Source organism: Myotis myotis, unplaced genomic scaffold (assembly GCF_014108235.1).
Source record: "Myotis myotis isolate mMyoMyo1 unplaced genomic scaffold, mMyoMyo1.p scaffold_m19_p_4, whole genome shotgun sequence".
In the NCBI taxonomy this organism is placed as follows: domain Eukaryota; kingdom Metazoa; phylum Chordata; class Mammalia; order Chiroptera; family Vespertilionidae; genus Myotis; species Myotis myotis.
Window position 1 is genome coordinate 79,559,766 of NW_023416346.1, and position 23,043 is coordinate 79,582,808.

A 23,043-nucleotide genomic window follows, 5' to 3' on the forward strand; every position below is an offset into this window, starting at 1 on the left:
AACACTTTCCACATTTGCAATTCTATGTGTGTGTATGTATACTTCACATACACATCTAAATAAATTAGCTCAGTTATATAATTCTGAAACAAACAAACAAAACTGAAGGCAAGTTCTAACCCGAAGTTATATAGTCCAATCTTGCCAAAAAACACAAACACACATAATCTAGCATTTTATTATTTAGGGATGGGGTAAGCAGTCTGTGGAAAGGGTCAAATAATCTTAGTTACTTTATAAAAGTGGATCCCAACATTTCACCATAAGAATCCCTTTATTATTCCTTCCCATGTTTTCAAGTATTTTGTTTACTAAATTGTATGTAATAGGCTTTCTGATTTTTTTGTTATTCTGCTGCCATCCACAGCTTTTGATCAGTGTGTCATAACTACTGTTACATAGAATTAAAAAAATATAAGCAAAATGCATGGAAATTCAATTTCTTAGTTGACTTGTGCAGAAAAAATATTATGAACAAATATATGATCTCTAGTATACTTTTTGAAATATTGAAAAGGGTTCAAAGATGCCTTTACTGCTATCTTCATCTGCCCCAAGTTGGGAACCACTGGTTTATATCTACCCACTTTTCCTCCCTAAATCAAGTATTAGCATAACGTAACGTAACGTAACATAACACAACTACCCATGTTAACACATAGGGGATTGGTAACAAAATTTGCCACTGAAAATCAGATTAACTGTAACACTCATTCTGCAGGGTTTAACTGAGAAAGAAAACATAACAGATTTAAAGCAATTTATTTAAAAGTACAAAACTATGATGTCCAGTATATCTTCCAGTCAACTTCAAAAATCACATTAATATATGAAAAAATCTTCAATTCCCCTGTGAGGTAGGACAAGAATATTGTCCCCACTTACACAATGAGGACACACGGTACAGAGGAATTAAGCAGCAGAGCTAAGAACTGAACCAACGAGAAGTGACTTGGGTTTGAATTTCATACCACTTTCCTTTCCATTTAATATTATCAATTTGTTCCAACTGATCTTTTTGAAGATGTGGAGCTTAATAAGTCACTGAAACAGATAACGGATAGAATATGAAACTTTTTACATTAATGTTAAAGTAGGTCTTCCCATATCTCCATTGTTGTTACAGCTATAATTTTTGTCTGGATACCAACTATGTAGTTAGACTCCACATAGGCAAACACTACAGACCTGTCCTCAGTTCCTAGAGAAATTACATTAATTCTTATTACCATATAGGGCTGAGGTCTAGCAAGCATAAGGTTCTTTAAGTCTGTGTGATATGAATACATACCAGCTAGGAGCCAGTTGGTGAATCAAACTTACTGCGTGCAAGGCACTCTGGGAATACTCACAAAGTGTAGTAGATTTAAGAAAAATCATTCTGAGATTCTGTAGGGTAAAAATTTCTTAAGGATTTCTAAAATCAAAGAATATGATTAGGTGATTTCTAATTTTCTGTCTAGCTCTAGGCTCAACCCCATGATTTTACAGATAAAGAGATTGACATGTAATTTAAGTGACTTTTAAGGAGCCCATAAGATTAGATAATTTCCTCGTATAGTATGAATCTGAAGTCCACAGAAAAGAAAACATATTCTCAGGTTGCCATCATCAACCTTATTTTTAGACCACATATTACATAAAAAGGTAATGTTAATAAACCAATTTCTTTTCTGTGGAAAATTTTCCTATAGTTCACCATTTAAAGGAACCCAAACAGTTTGACAATTGTTGCAAAATGGATTTTTAAAGTAGAATTTTATAGGCATAGGAGGATCTAATTTCAATAAATTTGAGCATCTTATAATCAAATTAGCAAAAAATATTTCCACTATGTGAAACTGCTCCCATTAAACAGGTATAATTTCTATATTTTTCTAGATAAAAATAAATTCTAATGAAATATTATTCAAGCAATGAGGTTTCTTTTAAAAATATTTTATTTATTGATTGATTTTTAGAGGGAGGGGGTAAGAAAGAGAGAAATATTGATCCCTTGTTCCACCCATCTATGCATTCATTGGTTGATTCTTGTTTGTGCCTTGATCAGGGATTGAACCCACAACCTCAGGTAGTAGTGAGTTATTGAGGTTTGATTTTGTAAGTGATTTGTAAGCAAAATTAAAATGTTAATTTTTAAAGCTCTCATACATTTGAAAAAAACCCTATTTTTTCAAAGACTTACAAATGTTGTGGAACTTCACTCCAATTATTACAAAACAAGAATAAATTTCATTAAAAATGGTAGAGTACTAAGTATTAATACAGTTCAATTGATCAGACAGTATTTATAGGTCATAATAATATGAATAGTATGTCTATTCAATACTTAAGTGGGTTTTGGTGGGGCTTCAATCCAAGACCATTGTTGTTCCAGAACCATGTTAAATTACACTTGCACTAGCATTAGAATTAAACTAGTTTTATGACAGTCTTGTTCTGTAATATTTTGTCACTAATGGATCACATGATTAGGGGAAAAGAAAAAAAACAGGCTTTAAACAGATTAAAACAAGTAGAAGAAATATAATGTGTTAGTGAAATATACTTAATTGAAAAGATAGTTTTAAATCTAATTTCTACCAATTCATCTATTCTTCCTCCTTTCACATAAGATGCTAATTTTGTTCAAAAAAGACAAGGCACTTTCCCATCCACTTCTAACAGTTGACTACAATGGTCTCTTTCCTGAATTAACATGAGGGTTAAAAGGGAACAAAGAATAGTTGAAAAAGGGTTAAAGTTTATTTCATTTTATCTACAATTCGAGTGCTTAAAGGTGTAATGGGGATGGAGCTGCATAAAGATAAGTTAGAGAGGAACCAGTTTTAACTTGTAACCTTAAAGATTTGTGAGATTTATATACTTTGGCAAATACATGTTATTTTCTCTGGAAATGACCACAGCAAGTTTAATAAAGGATTATTATGTAGCAAAAAATTTAAAAATTACTGTCTTCAATTAAAAAACAACTTTCACAAAAATATTTTACTAACTTGATGAAAATATCTGAATACATTCTATCTTGAGGATAAAGAAAAAAAGACCAGGGGGAGGAATTAATGACCACTAGTGTGCTCTGTCATTTCAGCATTCACTGTTGCCAATTTCATTGAAAACAATCCCTCCCCCAAAGCATTCTAAAACCCCAAATGAAAATTAGCCCCAGCCAAATGCAAATAGCTTGAAAAAGCAGTCATATAAGAAAGTAAAAAAGAATACTGGTTATTTTCTGAATAGTTTCAAGAAAATAAAATGAGTCAACCAGCATAATGATCAATAAAGTAACACATTTAAAAGCAATTAGAGTAGGTTTTAAAATTAAGTTTATACAAATGGTTTTTATAACAAATACTATTGTAACTTGAATTATACTCTGTGACCTTCAGATGCACTCTATTTCTGTCTCAATATTTATATCATGGAAACGATTCACTACTTTCTGCTGTTCTTTGAGTAAAACCAAGTGTGATTTATACATGGTAGAAAAAGTTACAATGACCATCACATGGCTAAATGCTAAATTTATATAAAAAATGAGATTTTATGGATTGACATTTACAAGTTATTATTCTATCAGTGATAATTAAGAATTTTGTATTATTTTTCAAATCAATTTTGGTATTAAACTGTCACAGTTTGAAGCATAAATCTGATGATATTAACCAGAACATAAACCACAGATAAAATGTTTCCCTGACCTTACCTATAAAAAAAGACATTTGGTATGCATTTTCAGAGGTTTCCACCTTGTCTATAAAAATACACCTTCAGTTGTGCAGCATAGAAACATGATATTTGCAGACACACACAACATATGAAAAGTTAGATTCTGGGTGGCTGGGTGGCATGGTAATGGGGCTCTACTGAGGGAGGTGAAAAAGTGTTTGGGCAAAAATTATAGTCACATATCAAATAAGGTTTCTTTTTTCCCCTCTTCTATTACTGGTATAAGACTGTGGATGTCAAAGTAGGCATAAATTTTACAAGTGGCTTTAAAATGTTTGACCTTGTATGAAGATATGATTGTTCTCTTCACTGGGATAAATGCTTGCCTAAAAAACTTTACTAAAAGCAATAAAAGGTAATAAATAAAATATTATTCAGTCCCAGATATTTTTATTTTTAGCACTAAGAATTACAAATAATGTGTATATATATATATATATATATATATATATATATATTCAAATTCTAGAAGAATTAAAGTGTGGTGTTCTCACTTATCTTAATTGTGAGGCGAAATATGCACATACCACTGAAAAGGGTGAATTTATAAAGTAAAATATTTTGGTCTAAATACTTGTCTTTCCTTATTTATAATATCCAAATGTTGAAAAAAGATACTCAAAATTAAGATTAAGAATATTTTATCAGTTATGATTCAGCCACTACATATACTTTAGGTACAGCTTTTTAATTAGCTCTCTCTTTCCCAAAGTAGAATATCAGAACTCCAAAAAGGGGTTAGCAGTGGCATTCATGGGGATCTACCCACCATCTAAGCCATTTGAAATCTTGAAATATTCCTTTATAAGTCATAATGGTGTGTATTTTCAAACAAGGGAAATGAAACATTAAGGTAAATAAATGAGAATACTGAGGCTGTGACATGTGTCAGATGTCAAATGAATTCTTTTGGGGATGGAAATGGAGGACAAAACTGGAACTACTAAATTAAATGGAAAAAATCAGGTTCTTGGTTTAGGTGCAAGGCAGAATATCTCAAATTATTTTAATTTTAATCAACTCATTACAAAGGGCAACCCTGTTCTACAGCTGAAATTTTTAACATACTTATTGTGGCTTTGCCATACAATAGCATGTTAACAGTATGTACATTCCAAAGGATGCTTACAAACTTCAATCATATTAAAATCTATGCAGAATTGTTGGCAATACAGTAAGAGCAATATTAAATTCTGTAAACCATGGCATACCACATTGTACATTATGCAAAGAGACAATATTTACAAGTCGTTAGGAGTTTAAATATTTTATCCACTAACATAAATGATAATTTAGCTAAGTGCAGGACAAAACCAGTGCTATTAATTGCATGTCCTTTACAAGCAGGAAAGAGTAAAACCATTGCTAAAAGCTACCAATAGCTTATTTATGTATGTTTAATATGGGATTACAGAGCATTAAAGTAGCCTAGAAAAATGATGCCTATTTAGAAACAGCAAGTAGGAAAATTATAAGGCAGCATGCTTAGAACAGTTTTTGGTTTTTTTTTAAAATGCCAGCACTAATGTTTTATCTTTAATGGCAACTACATATACACATGTATGTGTGTATTTATTTAAAAATGGAGAGTGCAAAACACAAGCCTCATTTAACAACAACAACAAAAAAAGATGTGCAAATTTTCTTCTTAAACCAACACAAAAGAGTGAGGAAAATATTCTACCATTATAAAGAATAAATTGAACACAGAAGGAGACCATCTTCATTCCAAAATCATCTACAAGGCACTAAGGGTAGGAAATGACAGGTAACACAGAAGTGACTGAATAAAATTCCTCAGTCAGGTCGGAATATGGGATATTTTGGTAAGAATTCTATTAGTATTACCTGTAAAATAAAAACAAACAAGAATATTTGACATAATAATTTTCATTGACTATATCTTACATATATCCCAGAAACCTTATACTCATTTTTCACAGGACTATATTTTATAAGTGAAATATATAAAACAGTTATAAAAAGAATTTACCACATATTTTTGTTAGATTGAAAATTAAATCAAATTGGCAAATATAATTACTTACTGTAGCTAACAGTTTTTATTACCTGATTTAAAATAACTGTTTAGGTGAAGAAAAGTAAACCTTATTACATTATTATGTCCTTCCACATCTTCCCCCTCCCTTTTATTTTTTAGCAAAGTGGAAGAAATTAAAATTGTGCTATACGGATTAGAAAAATACCTTTATCTATATTACATCTATATATTTTTCTATTAAAGCTGCTATTTGCTTGAGTATTACTATCTTTTACAAGTTGTTTGTAAAAAATAATAAAGTATCTAAATGGATTAAAACATTTTAATTAAAGGTTTGAAAATATAATAATGAAAAGATATTTACAAAGATATTTGTAAAGTTACATAAATTTAATATGTAAATGTATAATAGTAGATTTTAGATTTGTGGTCATTTGTACATTTCCCTCAAAAAACTATTCAAAGTGGAGAAAGATACCATAACAATCCTTATTTCGGCAATGGAAATGGAATGTTTATTATGAAATACTAGAGGCCTAGTGCATGAAATTTGTGCACTGGGCAGGGGGAACCCTCAGCCCAGCCCGCACCCTCTCCAATCTGGGACCCCTCAGACATCCCTCTCACAATCCAGGTCTGCTGGCTTCCAACTGCTTGCCTGCCTGCCTGCCTGATTGCCCCTAACTGCTTCTGCCTGCCAGCCTGATCACCCCATAACCACTCCCCTGTCAGCCTGATTATGCCTAACTGCTCCCCTGCTGGCCCGATTGCCCCTAACTGCCCTCCCCTGCTTGCCTGGTCACCCCCAACTGCCTTCCCCTGCCAGCCTGGTACCCCCCCAACTACCCTTCCTCCCCTGCAGGCCTGGTCACCCCTAACTGCCATCCCCTGCAGGCCTGTTCCCCCCCAACTGCCCTCTTCTGCCAGCCCAGCTGCTCCTAACTGCCCTCTCCTGCTGGCCCGATCTCCCCCAACTGCCCTCCCCTGCTGGCCTGGTCTCCCCTAACTGCCCTCCCTTGCAGGCCTGATCACCTGCAACTGCCCTCCCCTGCCGGCCATCTTGTGTCCACATAGGGGCAGCCATCTTGTGCTAGGGCATGATGGTCAATTTGCATATTACCACTTTATTATATAGGATATACTGCATGTCAGTAACTTGAAACTTGGATAAATTTCATATTCTTTTTAATGTTAATGATGTTGAATTTATCACATTGGCTATATGTGAATTTATGTTTTATGATTAAGATTGCCTAGGTTTCAGTAAAAAATATACAAACTACAGTTTCTTTACTAAAAAAATGTCAGCTAAGAAAAAAAAAAGGCAGGCAAATGAATCCAGAAATCAGTTCCTATATTAAGCAGGCTTCAACAAGATTACAGCTGCACCCAACACCATATGCAATGGTTTGCACCTATGTTAAAAGATTAAAGTTGTGCAATATTTTCTTCTTTTAAAAAACAATCATTGCTTTTTTTAAAAAAAACTTTAACAATTTAAAAAACTATGCTTTTATTTTTTCCACAGAGAGGAAGGGAGAGTGAGAGAGGGATAGAAACATCAATATGAGAGAAAATCATTGATCAGCTGCCTTCTGCATGCCCCCTACTGGGGATGGAGCCCACAACCTGGGCATGTACCCTGACTAGGAATCAAACCATGACTTCCTGGTTTCATGGGTCTATGCTTATCCAATGAGCCACACTGGCCAGGCTTCTTTTTTAAAAAATAGTTTATTGACTTTTGGAGAAAGAAGAAGGGAGAAGAGAGGAACACTGATGTGAGAGCATAACATTGATCAGCTGCCTCTTGCTCACTCCCTACCGGGGATCGAGCCCACAACCTGGTCATGTGCCCTGACTGGGAATTGAACCAGCAACCTTTTGGTGCATGGGAAGATGCCCAACCAACTGAGCCACATCAGCCAGGTCAGTGTGCAATATTTTCATCTGAGCACACTAGCTGAGATTTTTCTAAGCTCTAAATAACTGCTAGCTTTCAAGATATCTTATGTTGGCTACAAAGCTAAAGAAGGTGGAGAAAACCTCTATGTTCTAACTGATTAAAGTTCAGCCTGAGGAGAAAAAAGGTAGAAAGATGATTTGACATATGGTAAATGTAGTAAAATGTAACAATAAGGATGGGATCAACAATAGTTTAATTAAAAAACAACTGCATACTTACATACTCCATCATATTGCTAGTTTCACATTTCCTTTTAGTCAACTTCCAGTGTAAAGCAAGCTAAGAAAGTACAGTTTGTTAAGAATTTTGTTATCAATTTATACTAATTATTACCAATACATTTGAATAAATCACTGAAAACAATCCAAGAGTAAGTACAAAGTACAAGATAAAAAAAATAGCATTAAAAAATACCTGTTAAAGAATATACATTGAAAATTGAGTATTAATTCTCTAATCCATTCTTTTGTGGCCTGAAAAATTCTCACTTTTTTTTTCAATTTAATAATACAAGTATATAAATAGGGTACTTATTTGCTTAAATTTCTTACCTTGTGATATAATCTGTTATTTTCCCATTCTAATAACTTCTGAATTGATCTTCTGGTCTAAGAGTAAGAATCAAGACTTTGTTACAAGATGACTTAGGGAACTTTATAAACTATGTGTATCTATATTTTTCTGCTTATTTGTAAGATCCCATTATTTTCTCCTCTTGTTTTTCTATTAGAAATTAGAAAAAAAAACCCACAATGTAATTGACAGAAACTTCCAAAAGAGGAGCAATATTTCAGGTGGTTATTATAATAAGATTGCATTCCCTCCCTCCTTCATATATACATACACATACACACTTGCATATGTGAGATTTTAATATATGCATTTCAAAAGGAAATGTATACAAATTACCCTGTGTTGTGAGTCCATTCACTGAATTATTGTGAAACATTACTAATACTTCTAGAAGTCTATTTATGAATGTAATCTACATTTTCATATATTTTTCCACAAGGTTACTTTTTCAATATACATGCAATATGCCAAGCTAATATGATTTCTCTCAGAAAATTTTCCTATCAGAACTCCTAGCACAATGCTTGGCATTCAGTAGTCAGTCCAGGTCTACAGGTTCAGTAAAGCAAGCCAACATATATCAGAATTTCCACTGAAAAAAAAATCTTAAAAACAGCCAGTGAGAAAACTTGTATTTAGAGGGAAAAATATAGAGAAACAGCACTGTAGTAAACAGAAGAACAGAGGTTGAGTTTCTCCATTTGGAGTGCATATATTTTGTAGGGAGTAAAAAAAGCTTTCAAAACCTTTGAAAACATTAAAATAAAATATTTCTAGGCATTTGAATTCTTATTTAAAGAGTTTTTTAATGTTTCTGATAAACAAGCTAATAGGCATTGTTACATTTTAAAACTATTTACATATAATTTACATATAAGACTATATTTGAAATGATTTCCAAAGCACTAGCACAAGAAACTATTCTACCTGTTCACCTACGTAAGTTAACAACCAATAGCAATTGTATTCAGCACATTTACAGTGGGCCAGATCAGCAACACTACCAGCTAGAGTTAGCCGTGGGGGCCTTGCACTTGAAAGAATCTCTCTAAACAAATTCAGATAGTTAAAGAAAGAGATTGAATTAGTAATTATAAATCTTTCCACAAAGAAAAACCCAGACCCCCTGAAAAGTGAGGGGGTCTCAGCCCAAAACAGGGCTCCTAAACCCAGAACACCAATGCCGGCAAGAAGAGCCCACATAACAAATGGCTGTGAAAATCAGTGGGGATTCCTTCCATTCAGGTGAGACAGAAGGCTGGTGAAAATCCAGGTGTCATCTTAAAAAGACAGCACACAAACACTTGCTTGAAGGGATCCACCCTGGGCTCCTGCAGAGAGATGGCAGCTCGGCAGGGCCCCAGAGTCATACAGAGATACTAAGTTGTATGATTTTAACATGAGGGCCAGAGGGACAGCTGCCAATGTCCCTGAATTGAATCCTCCTCTTACTGTGCAACCCACAGGAATCTTTTCCTGGGTTGAGGACTCTCCCCACTGGGTATTAGCCTGGTGAGTTATACTAGCTCTACCCTGGTGACTCTCTAAGGCCCCACCCTACCCAATTCCCACAAGACCCGAGGCACTGTCAGTAGCAACCACTCTGGGCCCACATTATAGTATTTCTTAAAAAATGCTTGAGGAATTCCACTGATTCTTGAGGGGGTGAGATATACAGGAAGAAACGTTGTATGGCTTCATGTCTAGAGCCATCTTCCTCCACTGTGAACAGGCATTAACTTTCTTGTGTTGAGCCCTCCCGCCACACAGCCATATCTTAATCTGCATTAGCCCAGTGAACTTTCCTAGCTCCATTCTGAAGGCTCCTTGAAACTGCCCAACCACAAAGTTCCACAGGCCCCAGGTGGGTGACAGCTGGCCTTTGTGTACTCTGAGACTTTTGCTGAGTGGCCTCAAACCCAACACTGGCACCAAGCCTGAAACTGCTTTAACCTGGCAAACACCACTTGCCCCACCCTGGTGACTCACTAAGTACCACCTGATGCTATTTCAGTGGCTGAGATGTATGGGAAGCTGGCAGGCAGTAGTGGGTCTTGGGGTGCCTTGGGCCATTTGCTGCAGGCTTGGTACAGGAAGCAGCAGGCCTAGGTTCACAGTTTGGCCCTTCTCACTTCACATGCACCCTGGCTAAGAACAGGCAGCTAACAAATGCAGTTGGCTTTATATTTCATAATAGGTAGCCCCAGCTGGTCACAGGAAGCATCTGATATTGACCTGCACTGGAGTCCCTTCACAGAAGACAACAGAGCTCACAGAGAACAACAGAACTAACAGAGCACCATCTGATAAACTCTGTAAATGCCACTCCTAAAGGGAGCTCTCAGCCAGCACCAGGAACATGCTGGGGCAAATTATGCAATGTGCGATCAGACCTTGCTCAGCTGCTCATACTCTGTGATCATGGCAAATCTGCACAGCCAAACAGCTTTAGAGTCAATAGCAGCCATGGACATGCCAACAGCAATCAAGGCTCATATAAATTATACAAGAAACAGTCCTGGCTCAGGTGGTCAGGGAGATGGCCCCACAAGACACTTACTACATTAGGCCACTCAACCAAGACTGAGAAATATAGCAGATCTACTTAATACATAGAAACAAGCAAAGAGAAGCAGCCAAAATGGGAAAACAAAGAAACATGCCACAAATGAAAGAGCTGAAGAAATCTCCAAAAAAAGAGCTAAATGAAATTGAGGCAAGAAATCTACCAGATACAGAGTTCAAAAGAATGGTTAAAAGGATGCTCAAGGAATTGAGTGAGAACTTCACCAAGGAGATAGCAAGGATAAAAAAGGATATAGAACACATAAAAAGGAACCAGTCAGAAATGAAGACTAAAATAACTGAAATGAAGAACATACTAGAAGGAATAAATAGATTAGGTGAACCAGAGAACTAAAGTAGCTACTTGGAAGACCAGGTAGCAGAAAATGCCCATCAGAGCAGCAAAAAGAAAAAAAAATTAAAAAACGAGGATATTTTAAGGGACATCTAAAACAACATCAAGGGTGGCAACATCTGTATCGGGTGGGCAAACTTTTTGACTCGAGGGCCACAATGGGTTCTTAAACTGGACCGGAGGGCCGGAACAAAAGCATGGATGGAGTGTTTGTGTGAACTAATATAAATTCAAAGTAAACATCATTACATAAAAGGGTACGGTCTTTTTTTTTTTTAGTTTTATTCATTTCAAACGGGCCGGATCTGGCCCATGGGCTGTAGTTTGCCCACGGCTGATCTATATCATAAAAGTACCAGAAGGAAAAGAGAGCAAGGGATTGAGAACCTATTTGAAGAAATAATGACTGAAAACTTCCATAACCTGCTAAAGAAAAAAGATACACAAGTTCAGAATATGCTGAGTCCCAAACAAGATGAAACCAAAGAACATACTATATAATAAAAGGCTAATATGTAAATTGTCCCCTTGGGAGTTTGACCGCTTGCTATGGTGTGCACTGACCACCAGGGGGCAGCACAGAACGAAGGAAGGCCCTGGCCAGCAGCTGGCAGCCAGGGGACGGAAGGCCCCAATCGGACTTGATTGCCAGCCAGGCCTAGGGACCCTATCCATGCACAAATTTTGTGCACTGGGCCTCTAGTCATAAATAAAATGGCAATAGTTAAAGACAAAGAGAGAATCTTAGAAGCATCAAGAGAGCCTGGGCCAGTGTTGCTCAATGATTGAGCATTGACCCATGAACCAGGAGGTCATGGTTTGATTCCCTGTCAGAGCACAGACCCAGCTTGCAGGCTTGATCCCCAGTAGGGGTTGAGCAGGAAGAAGCTGGTCAATGATTCTCTCTCATCATTGATGTTTCTATCCCTCTCTTCCTCTCCCTTCTTCTCTTTGAAATCAATAAAAACATATTGGGGGAAAAAAAGCACCAAGAAAAAGACAGTTATTTATCTCCAAGAGAGCTCCCATAAGACTGTCAGTTGATTTCTCAAAAGAAACATTTCAGGCCAGAAGGGATTGGCATGATATATTCAAAATGATGAAAACCAAGGACCTATAACCAAGACAATTCTAACCAAGTAAGCCTATCATTTAGAATTGAAGGAGAAATAAATGGTTTCTAAGACAAGAAAAAGCTAATGGAGTTCATGATCATCAAACCAATATTACATGAAATGTTAGTGGATCTTCTTTAAGAAGAAGAGAGGAACATAGGTTTAAAGAATAAAATGGTAATAAATATGTACCTATCAATAATGACTTTAAATGTACATAGATTAAATGCTCCAATGAAAATTATAAAGTGACAGAATGGATAAGAAAACAAGAACCATATATATGATGTATACAAAAGACCCACCTGAGAACAAAGCATACACATAGACTGAAAGTAAAGAGATGGGAAAAAACATATCTTAAAAATGGAAATTAAAAAAAGCTGAGGTAGCAGTACTTATATCCCATGGAATACACTTTAAAAATGCTATAATAAGAGAAAAAGGAGGACATTAGATAATGATAAAGAGTTCAATCCAACAAGATGATTTAACCCTTGTAAACATTTTTGCATCCTCTTAAATATATAAATCAAATCTTGATAGATATAGAGGGATAGATTGGCAGCAGTACAGTCATAGTAGGGGATTTTAATACCACATTGACATCAATGGATAGAACTTTCAGACAAAATAGTAACGAGGAAACAGCAGCCTTAAATGTCACACTAAATCAGATGGATTTAATTGGGATCTTCAGAGTATTTCACTTCAAAGCAAAAAAAATACGTTCTTCTCAAGTGTACATGGAATAATCTGAAAGATAGACCACATATCAGGACACAAAATAAGTCTATACAAGTTCAAGAATATTGAAATAATATCAAGAATCTCCTCAGATCATAAGGGCAAAAAAAGTAGAAATCAACTACAATAAAAATCTCAAAAACATTCAAACACATGGAGGCTACATAGCATGTTATTAAACAACTAGTGGCCCAGTGCACAAAAATCTGTGCACTCGGGGGCATCCCTCAGCCCAGCCTGCCCCCTCTAACAGTCTGGGAGCCCTCACAGGATGTCCTACTGATGTCCCAGTGAGGAGCAGGCCTAAGCCGCAGTCTGGCCTCCCTCTGTGGAAGGCAACTGGCCAATCAGGTATATAGATACCTTCTGAAGGCAGCACAGACTCCTTCCTTATTTCTTTCCTCTGCGGTTGGAGAATAGGGGACTAAAAGGTGGACACAGAACTGTGGCCGGGCCTGGGGCTCTTGCAGGCAGCAGAAAGAAGGAGAGGGCTGGGAAAGTCTAGACATGGTTTTCTTCAATTGTCCTCCCTTCCTCCGGGCCCCTTGCTCTGTTCTCCCCTTGTCGTGGTGGATGCTTGGGCCTTGGACTGACAGGAGCCCAGCGATGGTGGAGTTCAGCCCCCTCACTTCTCAGCTGAACATACAACCACCTCAAATTCCAAGTGGAGCTGTTTTCAAGTGGCTACAGTGCTGGCAATTCATGCCTCCCGGCCTTTCCCCTCTCGGGTTTCCTCCTTGGGTCAGTTGCAAACTTCACCGAGACACCGAAGCAACTGTGCCCTGGTACTTCTTCACCGGCCCCTGCCCGGGCCCACACCAGGAGGATACCAGCTGAGGTCCCCTCCCTGCACCCAGCGCTCTCCTCCCTGTTCTACCACTGGGGGAAGGGAACAGCTCACCTGCTCTGGACCCTGCCAACCTGGCAGGCTGAGGCACAGGCCAGGCGGTGCAGCCTAGGGTGCTGGTGGCTGCGAGCCTTCTCCCCATCCCTGAAGCGTGGGGTGGGGTTGCAGCAGCTCACAGCCGCCCCTGGGCACCATGCATGGAGATACCACTCTCCACTGAGCCACCATCTGCCCAGGACCTGTGGGGGTTGGGGTAGCCTCCGGCTCCCACTGGCCCCTCTGTAGCCAGACTCCAGCCACCCCGACTGCCGGAGGGCTGTGCATGCCCCATGGGCCTCATCGCCCTCATGAATCCCCATGGTCTGGCCATCCCATCCCAGGAAGTTGCCATCCTGATTGCCATAGCTCACTCTCCAGTGCAGTTGGGCCTGCCCAGCAAGCATGTAGGCAGGAGCTGGGCCTCTGAGGGGAAGGAGGAGGGATGTGGGCCAGGGCAGAAGTGGGGAACTTGGTGGTGTAAACACAACCCCCCCCCCAACCTCCTGCTGGCCCACTGCGCTGCATTCCCGAACCACTGGGTGCCTCTGCCCAGCACTGTGCTCTTGGGCCTGGGGTGGGGATGAGGGACCTGGAGCTGCGGCCTGAAGGCAGCCCTCACTGGCCTGAATCACAGTGGTTGATCAGGGAGGGATGCGGGGTGCCAAATTCCGCCTCTCTCCCTCTCTCCCTCTCTCTCAGAGGGCCCAGTGTCCGGGTGGGCGGGGCTCAGGCCCCACTCACCATTGTATTGCTGCCCGCTCTGTTGCTGCTGAGGCAGCGGCTGCTGACCTGGCCCAGGCCCCTGGCCAGCCTCCTGCGCCTGGACCCCAAGCAGCAGCGGAGCTTCCAGCAGTCAAAGCAGCAGCAGTAGCCAGCTGGGGGGCGGCGGCGGTGGTGGCCAGAGTCCCAGCTCCCCTCTGCCATGGGCCCTCCGGGAGCGCCCGGCACAAAGTTCCCAGCTCCCAGCGCCAGCGGATGGGGACTTCTTAGGTGCCTCCTCCTCCCCACCGCCCTCGCTTCATGAATCGGAAGTTTCCCCAGAGGCAGCGGCTTAGGACGCAGAGCAGGAGACGGGAGCAGGCTGAGTGCGGCTTGGGCTGGACAGAGGGCACCGGGGCAGAGGAGATCTCCCCGGCAGCAGGGGGAAGTCGCTACCCCCTGGAGAGATCGCCTCCGCGCGCGCGCCGGTGCCCTCCATCAAGCCCGAGCCAGAGCTGTGCTTGGCCCACTCCCCTGTCTCCCGCTCTGGGTCCTGCAGCCGTCGCCTCCGCGGAAAATTGGGATTCATGAAGCGCGGACAGCTGGGAGAGCCGGGTGGCTCCAGCCTCCAGGGTTGCCTCCTGCCTTCCTGGCCCTGGGCTGGATGGCTACCTGCGGGTGGGCGGGGCTCATGCTAAGGCAAGCAATGCCGCCACCGATCCCCCGCCCACCCCCGGGTCGCACACAGGAGTGGACCCCTGTCTCTGGTAGGCGGTGGAAGTGATCAGCACCGCTTGCTTTGGCCCAGCCCCCGCCCACCCCCGGGTCGCACACAGGAGTGGGCCCCAGTGTCTCTCGTAGGTGGGCTAAGCGATTACCACCGCTTGCCTTTACCCCAGCCCCTGCCCACCCCCCAGATCACACACGGGAGTGGGCCCCCTGTCTCTGGTAGGCGGGCAAGCAATTGGCGCCACTTGCCTTGGCCCCAGCACCCGCCAGCCTGCAGATCGCACAAGGGGAGTGGGCCCGAGTCTCTGGTGGGCGGGGGAGGGCTCCGGTGTAGTGATCAGCACCGCTTGCCTTAGCCCCAGCACCCCCCCCCCATGGCACACAGGGGCCTGGATGGCGGCTTTCGCTGTCCTACCTTGCCTTCAGTATGCAAATTAGCCGCCATCTTTGTTAGCGGTTAACCGCCACTTTAGTTGGCAGTTAATTTGCATATCTCACTGATTAGCCAATGAAAAGGGCAGCGGTGGTACGCCAATTACCATGTTTCTCTTTTATTAGTGTAGATGAATGGGTTACCAATGATATCAAAGAAGAAAAACTTCCTGGAAACAATTGAAAATGAACACGTAACAACCCCAAATCTATAGGACACAGTGAAAGCAGTCCTGACAGGGAATTTCATAACTTTATAGGCCTAACTAAAGAAGCAAGAAAAATCTCAGATAAATGATTTAACCCTACATTAAAACAATTAGAAAGAGAATAACAACAAAAGTCCAGAAGAAGAAGGAAGGAAATAAAGATCAGAGCAGAAATAAATGACACAGAGAATTTAAAAAACAATACAAAAGAGACAAAGAGAATTTAAAAAAACAATACAAAAGATCAATGAAACTAAGAGCTGATTCTTTGAAAAGATAAACAAGATTGATGAATCTTTAGCCAGACTCATAAAAAAAACACCAAAAAACAATGAGAGAGCCCTGACAAGCAATTCAATGGTTAGCACATCAACCAGTACACTGGAGGGTTGTGGGTTTGATTCCCAGGTCAAAGTCACATACCTTGGTTGCAAGCTTGATCCCCGCCACAGGCAGATCAGTGTGCATGTGGGAGGCAACAAATTGATGTCTCTCTCTCAAATTGATGTTTCTCTCGCCTCTCTATCTCTCCCCCTTCTGCTCTTTGCTAAAAATCAATGGAAAAAATATCCTCACTCCTTGGGTGAGAATTAAAAAAAAAAAAAGAAGCAAAGAGAGGGGACCCAAATAAATAAAATCAGAAATGAAAGAGGCAAAGTAACAACTGACATCACAGAAATACAAAGGATTGTAAGAAAATACTTTGAGCATCTATATGCCAACAAAATGGACAACCTGGGTGAAATGGACAAATTCCTAGAAACATACAATCTTCCAAAACTCAATTAGGAAGAATCAGATCTGACCACTAGGCCAATAACAACTAAAGAAATTGAAGCAGTTATGTACAAACTCCCAACAAATAAAAGTTCTGGACCACATGGCTTCACAGGTGAGTTTTACCAAACATTAAAAGAAGAACTAACACCTATCCTTCTTGATCTATTTAAAAAAATTTAAGAGGAAGGAAGACTTATAAGCTCTTTATGAGTCTAGAATTATCCTAATTCCAATATCAGATAAAGACACTACAAAGAAAGAAAATTACAGGCCAATATCTCTGATGATCATACTAGTAGATGCTAAAATCCTCAACAAAATATTAGTAAAGCATCTCCAGCAATGTATTAAAAAGATCATATACCATGATCAAGCGGGATATATTCCTGGGTGCTAGGTTGGTACAATATTCACAAATCAATAAATGTGATACACCACATAAACAAAATGTAGGATAAAAATCACGTGATCCTATCAATAGATTCAGAAAAAGCATCTGGTAAAATCCAGCAACAATTTATGATAAAATCTCTCAGCAGACTGGGAATACAAGGAACATACCTGAACATAATAAAGGCCATATATGACAAACCCTCAGCTAACATCATAATCAATGGGCAAAAACTAAAAGTATTTCCCTTAAAAACAGGAAGAAGACAGGGTTGCCCACTTTCACCACTCTTATTCAACATAGTACTTGCCACAGTGATAAGACAAGAAAGAGAAAAAGGCATCCAAATTGGAAAGGAGGAAGTAAAACTATCATTATTCACAGATGACATGATAGTGCACATAGAAAACCCTAAAGACTCCACCAATACACTGTAGTATCACCTCACACCTGCCCAAATGGCTATCATTAGTAAACAAATTTGGCAAAGTAGCAGGATATAAAATTAACATCTAGAAATTGATAGCATTTTTATACACCAATAATGAACTCTCAGAAAAAGAAACTAAAAAAGTCACATTTACCATTGCAATGAAAAAATAATATATTTAAGAATATACTTAAGGAAGGAGGTAAAAGACCTGTACTTGCAAAACTATAGGGCATTGAAAAAAGAAATAGAAGATGACACAAACAAGTGGAATCATAGCCTATGTTCGTGGATAGAAAGAATTAACATTATTAAAATGTCCATACTACCCAAATCAATCTACAGATCCAATGCAATCCCTATTAAAATAGCATACTTCACAGATTAAGACCAATATTCCAAAACTGTATATAGAACCAATAAAGACCCGAGCAGCTACTGCAATCTTGAGAAAGAAGTACAAAGTTGGAGGGATCGCAACTCTGGATAGCAAACTACCAGGTGTACTGGTTAATAATGCAGATTTTTTTTTCACTAGATGGAGTTACACATATGTTGATATATATGCGATTTGATATGTATGTTATTTTGTTGTATTGACAGCAAGCTTTAAAACTTCATATGTCAAACTTGCTGAAGGTGTTAACATAGATATTTTTCATGCCAAAACATTGATTAATAAAATGTTACAACTTCAGACAAGGAAAAGCTAAAGGAGTTCATCACCACCAAACCAGGATTATATGAAATGCTGAAAGGTATCCTTTAAGAAGAGGAAGAGGAAGAAAAAGGTAAAGATACAAATTATGAACAACAAATATGCATCTATCAACAAGTGAATCTAAGAATCAAGTGAATAAATAATCTGATGAACAGAATGAACTGGTGATTATAATAGAATAAAGGACATAGAAAGGGAATGGACTGACTATTCTTGTGGGGGAAAAGGGGGTGGGAGATGGCTAGAGCAGGATGGCAAACTATAGTCCACTATCTGCTTGCTGCCTGTTTTTGTAACTAAAGTTTTACTGGAACATAGCCATGCTCACTTATTTACATATTGTTAAGTGCTGCTTTCACACTAAAATAGCACGGTTGACTAGTTCCAACAGAGACCTCTGGCCCTCAAAGCCTAAAAGTATTTACTATTTAGCTTTTTTTTTAAAAAAAACTATTTGGTCTCATAAGAAAAAGTTTGCCCACCCCCAGTAAAGAATTAAAACTAAGTGTGTTGACTGTTTATTATACCACTTATCCTAATGTTTGTTTTAGGAATAGGAAATTTGATCTAAGAAACATGATGTTGTCAAGAGAATACAGAATTATAAGAGGCAAAAACAAAGCAAAGCAAGAAAAAGGGAATATTTTCCTGGTTGTGCTATTTACTGTGTGACACTTGGAAAGTCACTTCACCACTCTGGATCTCAGTTTCCACACTTGAGAAATTAAAGAATTTGGGCTATACAAATACTAATCATCTTCCAATTAAACTATTATAGTCTGTACCAGTAATTTTCAACCCTCTTCCTTTTCATCTCATGGTACACATAAACTAATTACTAAAATTCTGTAGCACACCAAAAAATATTTATTTTTGCTGATCTGATAAAAAAAATAGCTAAAATTCTGATTCACTCACATTGGACGGCTATTGTTGTGTTAACTGTTGTTATTTATTTATTTTTTTGACAATCTAAGGGCAAAGAGGTCAGTGCCCCTGACTACATAGGTATTTGCATGTTTTAAAAATTCTTGTGGCACACTGGTTGAATATCGGTAGTCTTTACAACTTAGTTTACAGATAAGGAAGCAACAGTGAAGGCATAAAGATTCTTAAATTGTTGTATTTTATTTTGTATTTCTCCATGTGGATGAAAAAGCAGTAAGGCACCTTAAATCTCTTTATCATCATAACGATCTTAAAAGTAAGTAATATTATCCTGATTTTATATCCCTCTGGAAACTGAGGCTCCAGAACAGACAGCGTCTCTTGCAAAAGGTTATCAGCATGTGCTAAATGTTTTATTGTCTAGTATACAAAGTCAAGCACTATAATGATAAGGTATACAGAGTAAGGCAGATAATGTAAATGCTGGATAGTTCTGTGGTAAACCAGAGATCACATGTCCTATTTAAAGGGAGCAGTTTCCCGACCGGCATGGCTCAGTGGTTGAGCTTTGACCTATGAACCAAGAGCTCATGTTTCGGTTCGATTCCCAGTCAGGGCAGGTTTTGGGCTGAATTCCCATTGTGGGGTGTGCAGGAGGCAACCAATCAAATGATGTTTCTGTTTCTCTCTCCCTCTCCCTTCCACTCTGAAATCAATAAAAATATATTTTTTAAAAAATGAAAAAAAAAATGGAGCAGCTGCCACTCATCTAGGGTCAATTGTTGAAATACAGTCATGTGGTTCCAATGCCGTCAGATCTTTAGATTTTACAAGATAGTTTGTCTTTGATGTCTCAAATTTTATTTTAAATATTCCAATTTTTAAATGCTGGCAAGGCAACTGATTCAAATGTTTAAAAAAATAGAGTTGGCTAAATTTGGTCCACAGGATGACAGTTTGCAAATATAAACTTTTTTTTTTGAAATTGTGAATTCTTTATGAACCAAAGTAATGTGGAATAGGGAGAAATCACAGCATCAATATCAATCTCATTTTCCATCAAATAATTATCAGAAGTGCTCATAGTAAAATCACATAATTAAAGAAATTGCTTCTCTTTATTTCAGGTTCTGTGGTAAAGGTGTAAATAAATATACAGTCAAAGAGTCAACAGTTCACTAGAAAAAAAGATAGTGGATAATATTTAAACAAAAAAAATCTGTTCTTAAGTAATTGAAATTGAATATATTTGTGTGATGAAAAATACAAATATAATAAATGCACATTGAAGCTTTAAAAATAATGGGGATAGATAGGAGCTATTGATTTGTAACTTTTAGAAGATATGACAATTTGGGAAATAAATGTATGCTGTCATTTTTTAACTTATAGAAAGCCATTTGAAAATACTGTACATGCTTTGACAATAAACAAAGCTCTATTTAAAGTAAAGCTCTAGCTCAGCTAGCATGGCTCAGTGGTTGAGCAATGACCTATGAACCAGGAGGTCATGGTTCAATTCCCCGTCAGGGCAAATGCCTGGATTGCGGGCTCGATCCCCAGTGTGGGGCGCGCAGGAGGCAGCTGATCAATGATTCTCTCTCATCATTGATGTTTCTATCTCTCTCTCCCTTTCCCTTCCTCTCTGAAATCAATAAAAATATATTAAAAAAATAAAGCTCTGACCTACTGATAATTACCAAGAGAATCAATAAAATATTTAATGTTTCCATTAAAAAAGTCATAGGGATGGCAGTATTTTATTATTTTTTTAAAAGCAGACTTTAAGGCCCTGGCTGGTGTTGTTCACTAGTTAGAACATTGGCCCACACACAAAAAGGTCTCCAGTTTGATTCCCAGTCAAGGGCAAATACCTAGGTTGCAGGTTGGATCCTCTGCCCAGTCAGGACGTGTGTGGGAGGCAACCAGTCGATGTGTGTCTCTGTCTCACATCAATGTTTCTCTCTCTCTCTCCCTCCCTCTCACCCTCCCTCCCAATTTCCCTAAAAATCAATGGGAAAAACATCCTCAGGTAAGCATTAAAAATAAATAAATAAATAAATAAATAAATAAATAAATAAATAAATAAATAAGACATTAAGGAGGGCAGGAGAAAGATGGAAAGGAATAGACAATTTCTTCTTCAGAATTTGTTGGCCTTTTATGAAACAACTGCACCACTAATTATATTCTCGCAAGATTCTGTGATTTTTGGATGTGGTTCAGCAGGTTACATATTATTTAAAAGTTTAAATAAAATCATCAATGTGGTACAGGAAAAAGAAATTTAGGTAAAATGAATTAATTTTCCTCACTGGCATAAATTAAAAAGTTTAAAGATATCTTCCTACTGTGGCAGGAGGAGGTTGGTAGGGCTGGGGGTGGAGAAAGCATTCAAAGACTATAATAAAATGTTAAAGAAGATGATATTAAGATAGTAGACTTAAATTTGTGATATAACTAGTAATGCCATGTTAGAATGCTGTTTCAACCTGTTTCAAACTAAGCAGGATTCTTGCCCCCCACAAACTTTGTAGTTTGTTCTCACTTCTGCCTTTCTTCAAATCAGAAGAATCTCTCCCATATAGATGTAGGTTGCATACACTTTAAATCACAGCTTTGAGTCTTGTAAAAAGAATAAGTAGCCTAGTTACATTGATATTTACTTAAGTACTCCATTAACATTGAACTTATTTCAAATGATGGAATTCATATTAAGTGCTAAAGTATTGATAAAGGCTGGGCAAATGATTTAATCTCTCTGTCCCTGAGTTTATCTCTGGAATGAGGATGGCATTGTTATGAGAATTAAATAAACCATGCAACATATGTGGCACATAGTGTTTAAAAATATTAGTTCTTAGCATTATTATAAAATAAAATGGTTACTCACTCTTTTGTTGAGACAAATAACAGGCCATAGGCTGCAACCCAGAGTACAACAACAGCAGAGACAACCACACAGCAGCCATTTCACATTGACTGGGAGAGCCTTTTTCAAACACCCATTCACACGGCCAATGCTGGTCTTAAATTCTTCTGGGGCCACCTACAACAAGAGCATAATCTTTAACAGTTTGTGGGCAACTTTCCACTATTTATCTCTAAACCTAAAGAAAATGTTTGTCTTATTACAAGTACTTTAAGGAAATATATTTCCTCCCTTGTGGCATGGCTCAGTGGTTGAATGTCAACCTTTGAACCAGGAGGTCATATTCATTCCCGGTCAAGGCATATGCTTGGGTTGCGGGCTCAATCCCCGGTGTGGGGTGTACAGGAGCCAGCCGATCAATGATTCTCTCTTATCATTGATGTTTCTCTCTCCCTCTCCTTACTTTCCCCAATAAATACATATTACATATTCCTAGATGACATTAGAAAGAAAAAATATGTAATTTCATGTTTACAGAATTCATCCTGATGTTTAAAAACAACCTTCTCATATTACCAACAAAAAAATGACAACAATAAAATTGGTGGTAAAGAATAACCATCAAGCAGTCATCTTACCAAATATTCTCAATATTAAGGCAATATTATTTATAGTTTCCAGTCACTCTGACCAGAAGTTGAATAAGATTAGAAGTATAATATGAACCTATATACTACCAGAGGAAATGAAATTAAAATTAGACTTTGGCAATATTCCTGGATTACTTTTATTTTTATTTATTAAAATATTTGTATTGATTTTTAGAGAAAGAGGAAGGGAGGGAGAGATAGAAACCTCGATCAACTGCCTGTTGCATGCCCCCTTACTGGAGATTGAGCCAGCAACCTCTTGGTGCAGGGGTCAACACCAAACCACTGAGCCACACTGGCCAGG

The 23,043-nt window shown here is 38.5% G+C and overlaps 1 protein-coding gene across 1 annotated transcript in view; it reads right to left on the bottom strand.

The window, feature by feature from the left end:
* Nucleotides 1-4,703: 4,703 nt before the first annotated feature.
* The window catches only part of CHIC1 (cysteine rich hydrophobic domain 1), a 122,522-nt gene continuing 104,182 nt past the window's right edge, over nt 4,704-23,043 (bottom strand). The window contains exons 3-6 of the mRNA XM_036305758.1: nt 22,111-22,266; nt 8,249-8,305; nt 7,917-7,976; nt 4,704-5,577 (exon numbers count right to left, since the gene is read on the bottom strand). Of these exons, the coding sequence (XP_036161651.1) occupies nt 5,527-5,577; nt 7,917-7,976; nt 8,249-8,305; nt 22,111-22,266 (324 nt within the window). The 3' untranslated portion in view covers nt 4,704-5,526. The remainder of the gene's footprint in view (nt 5,578-7,916; nt 7,977-8,248; nt 8,306-22,110; nt 22,267-23,043) is intronic.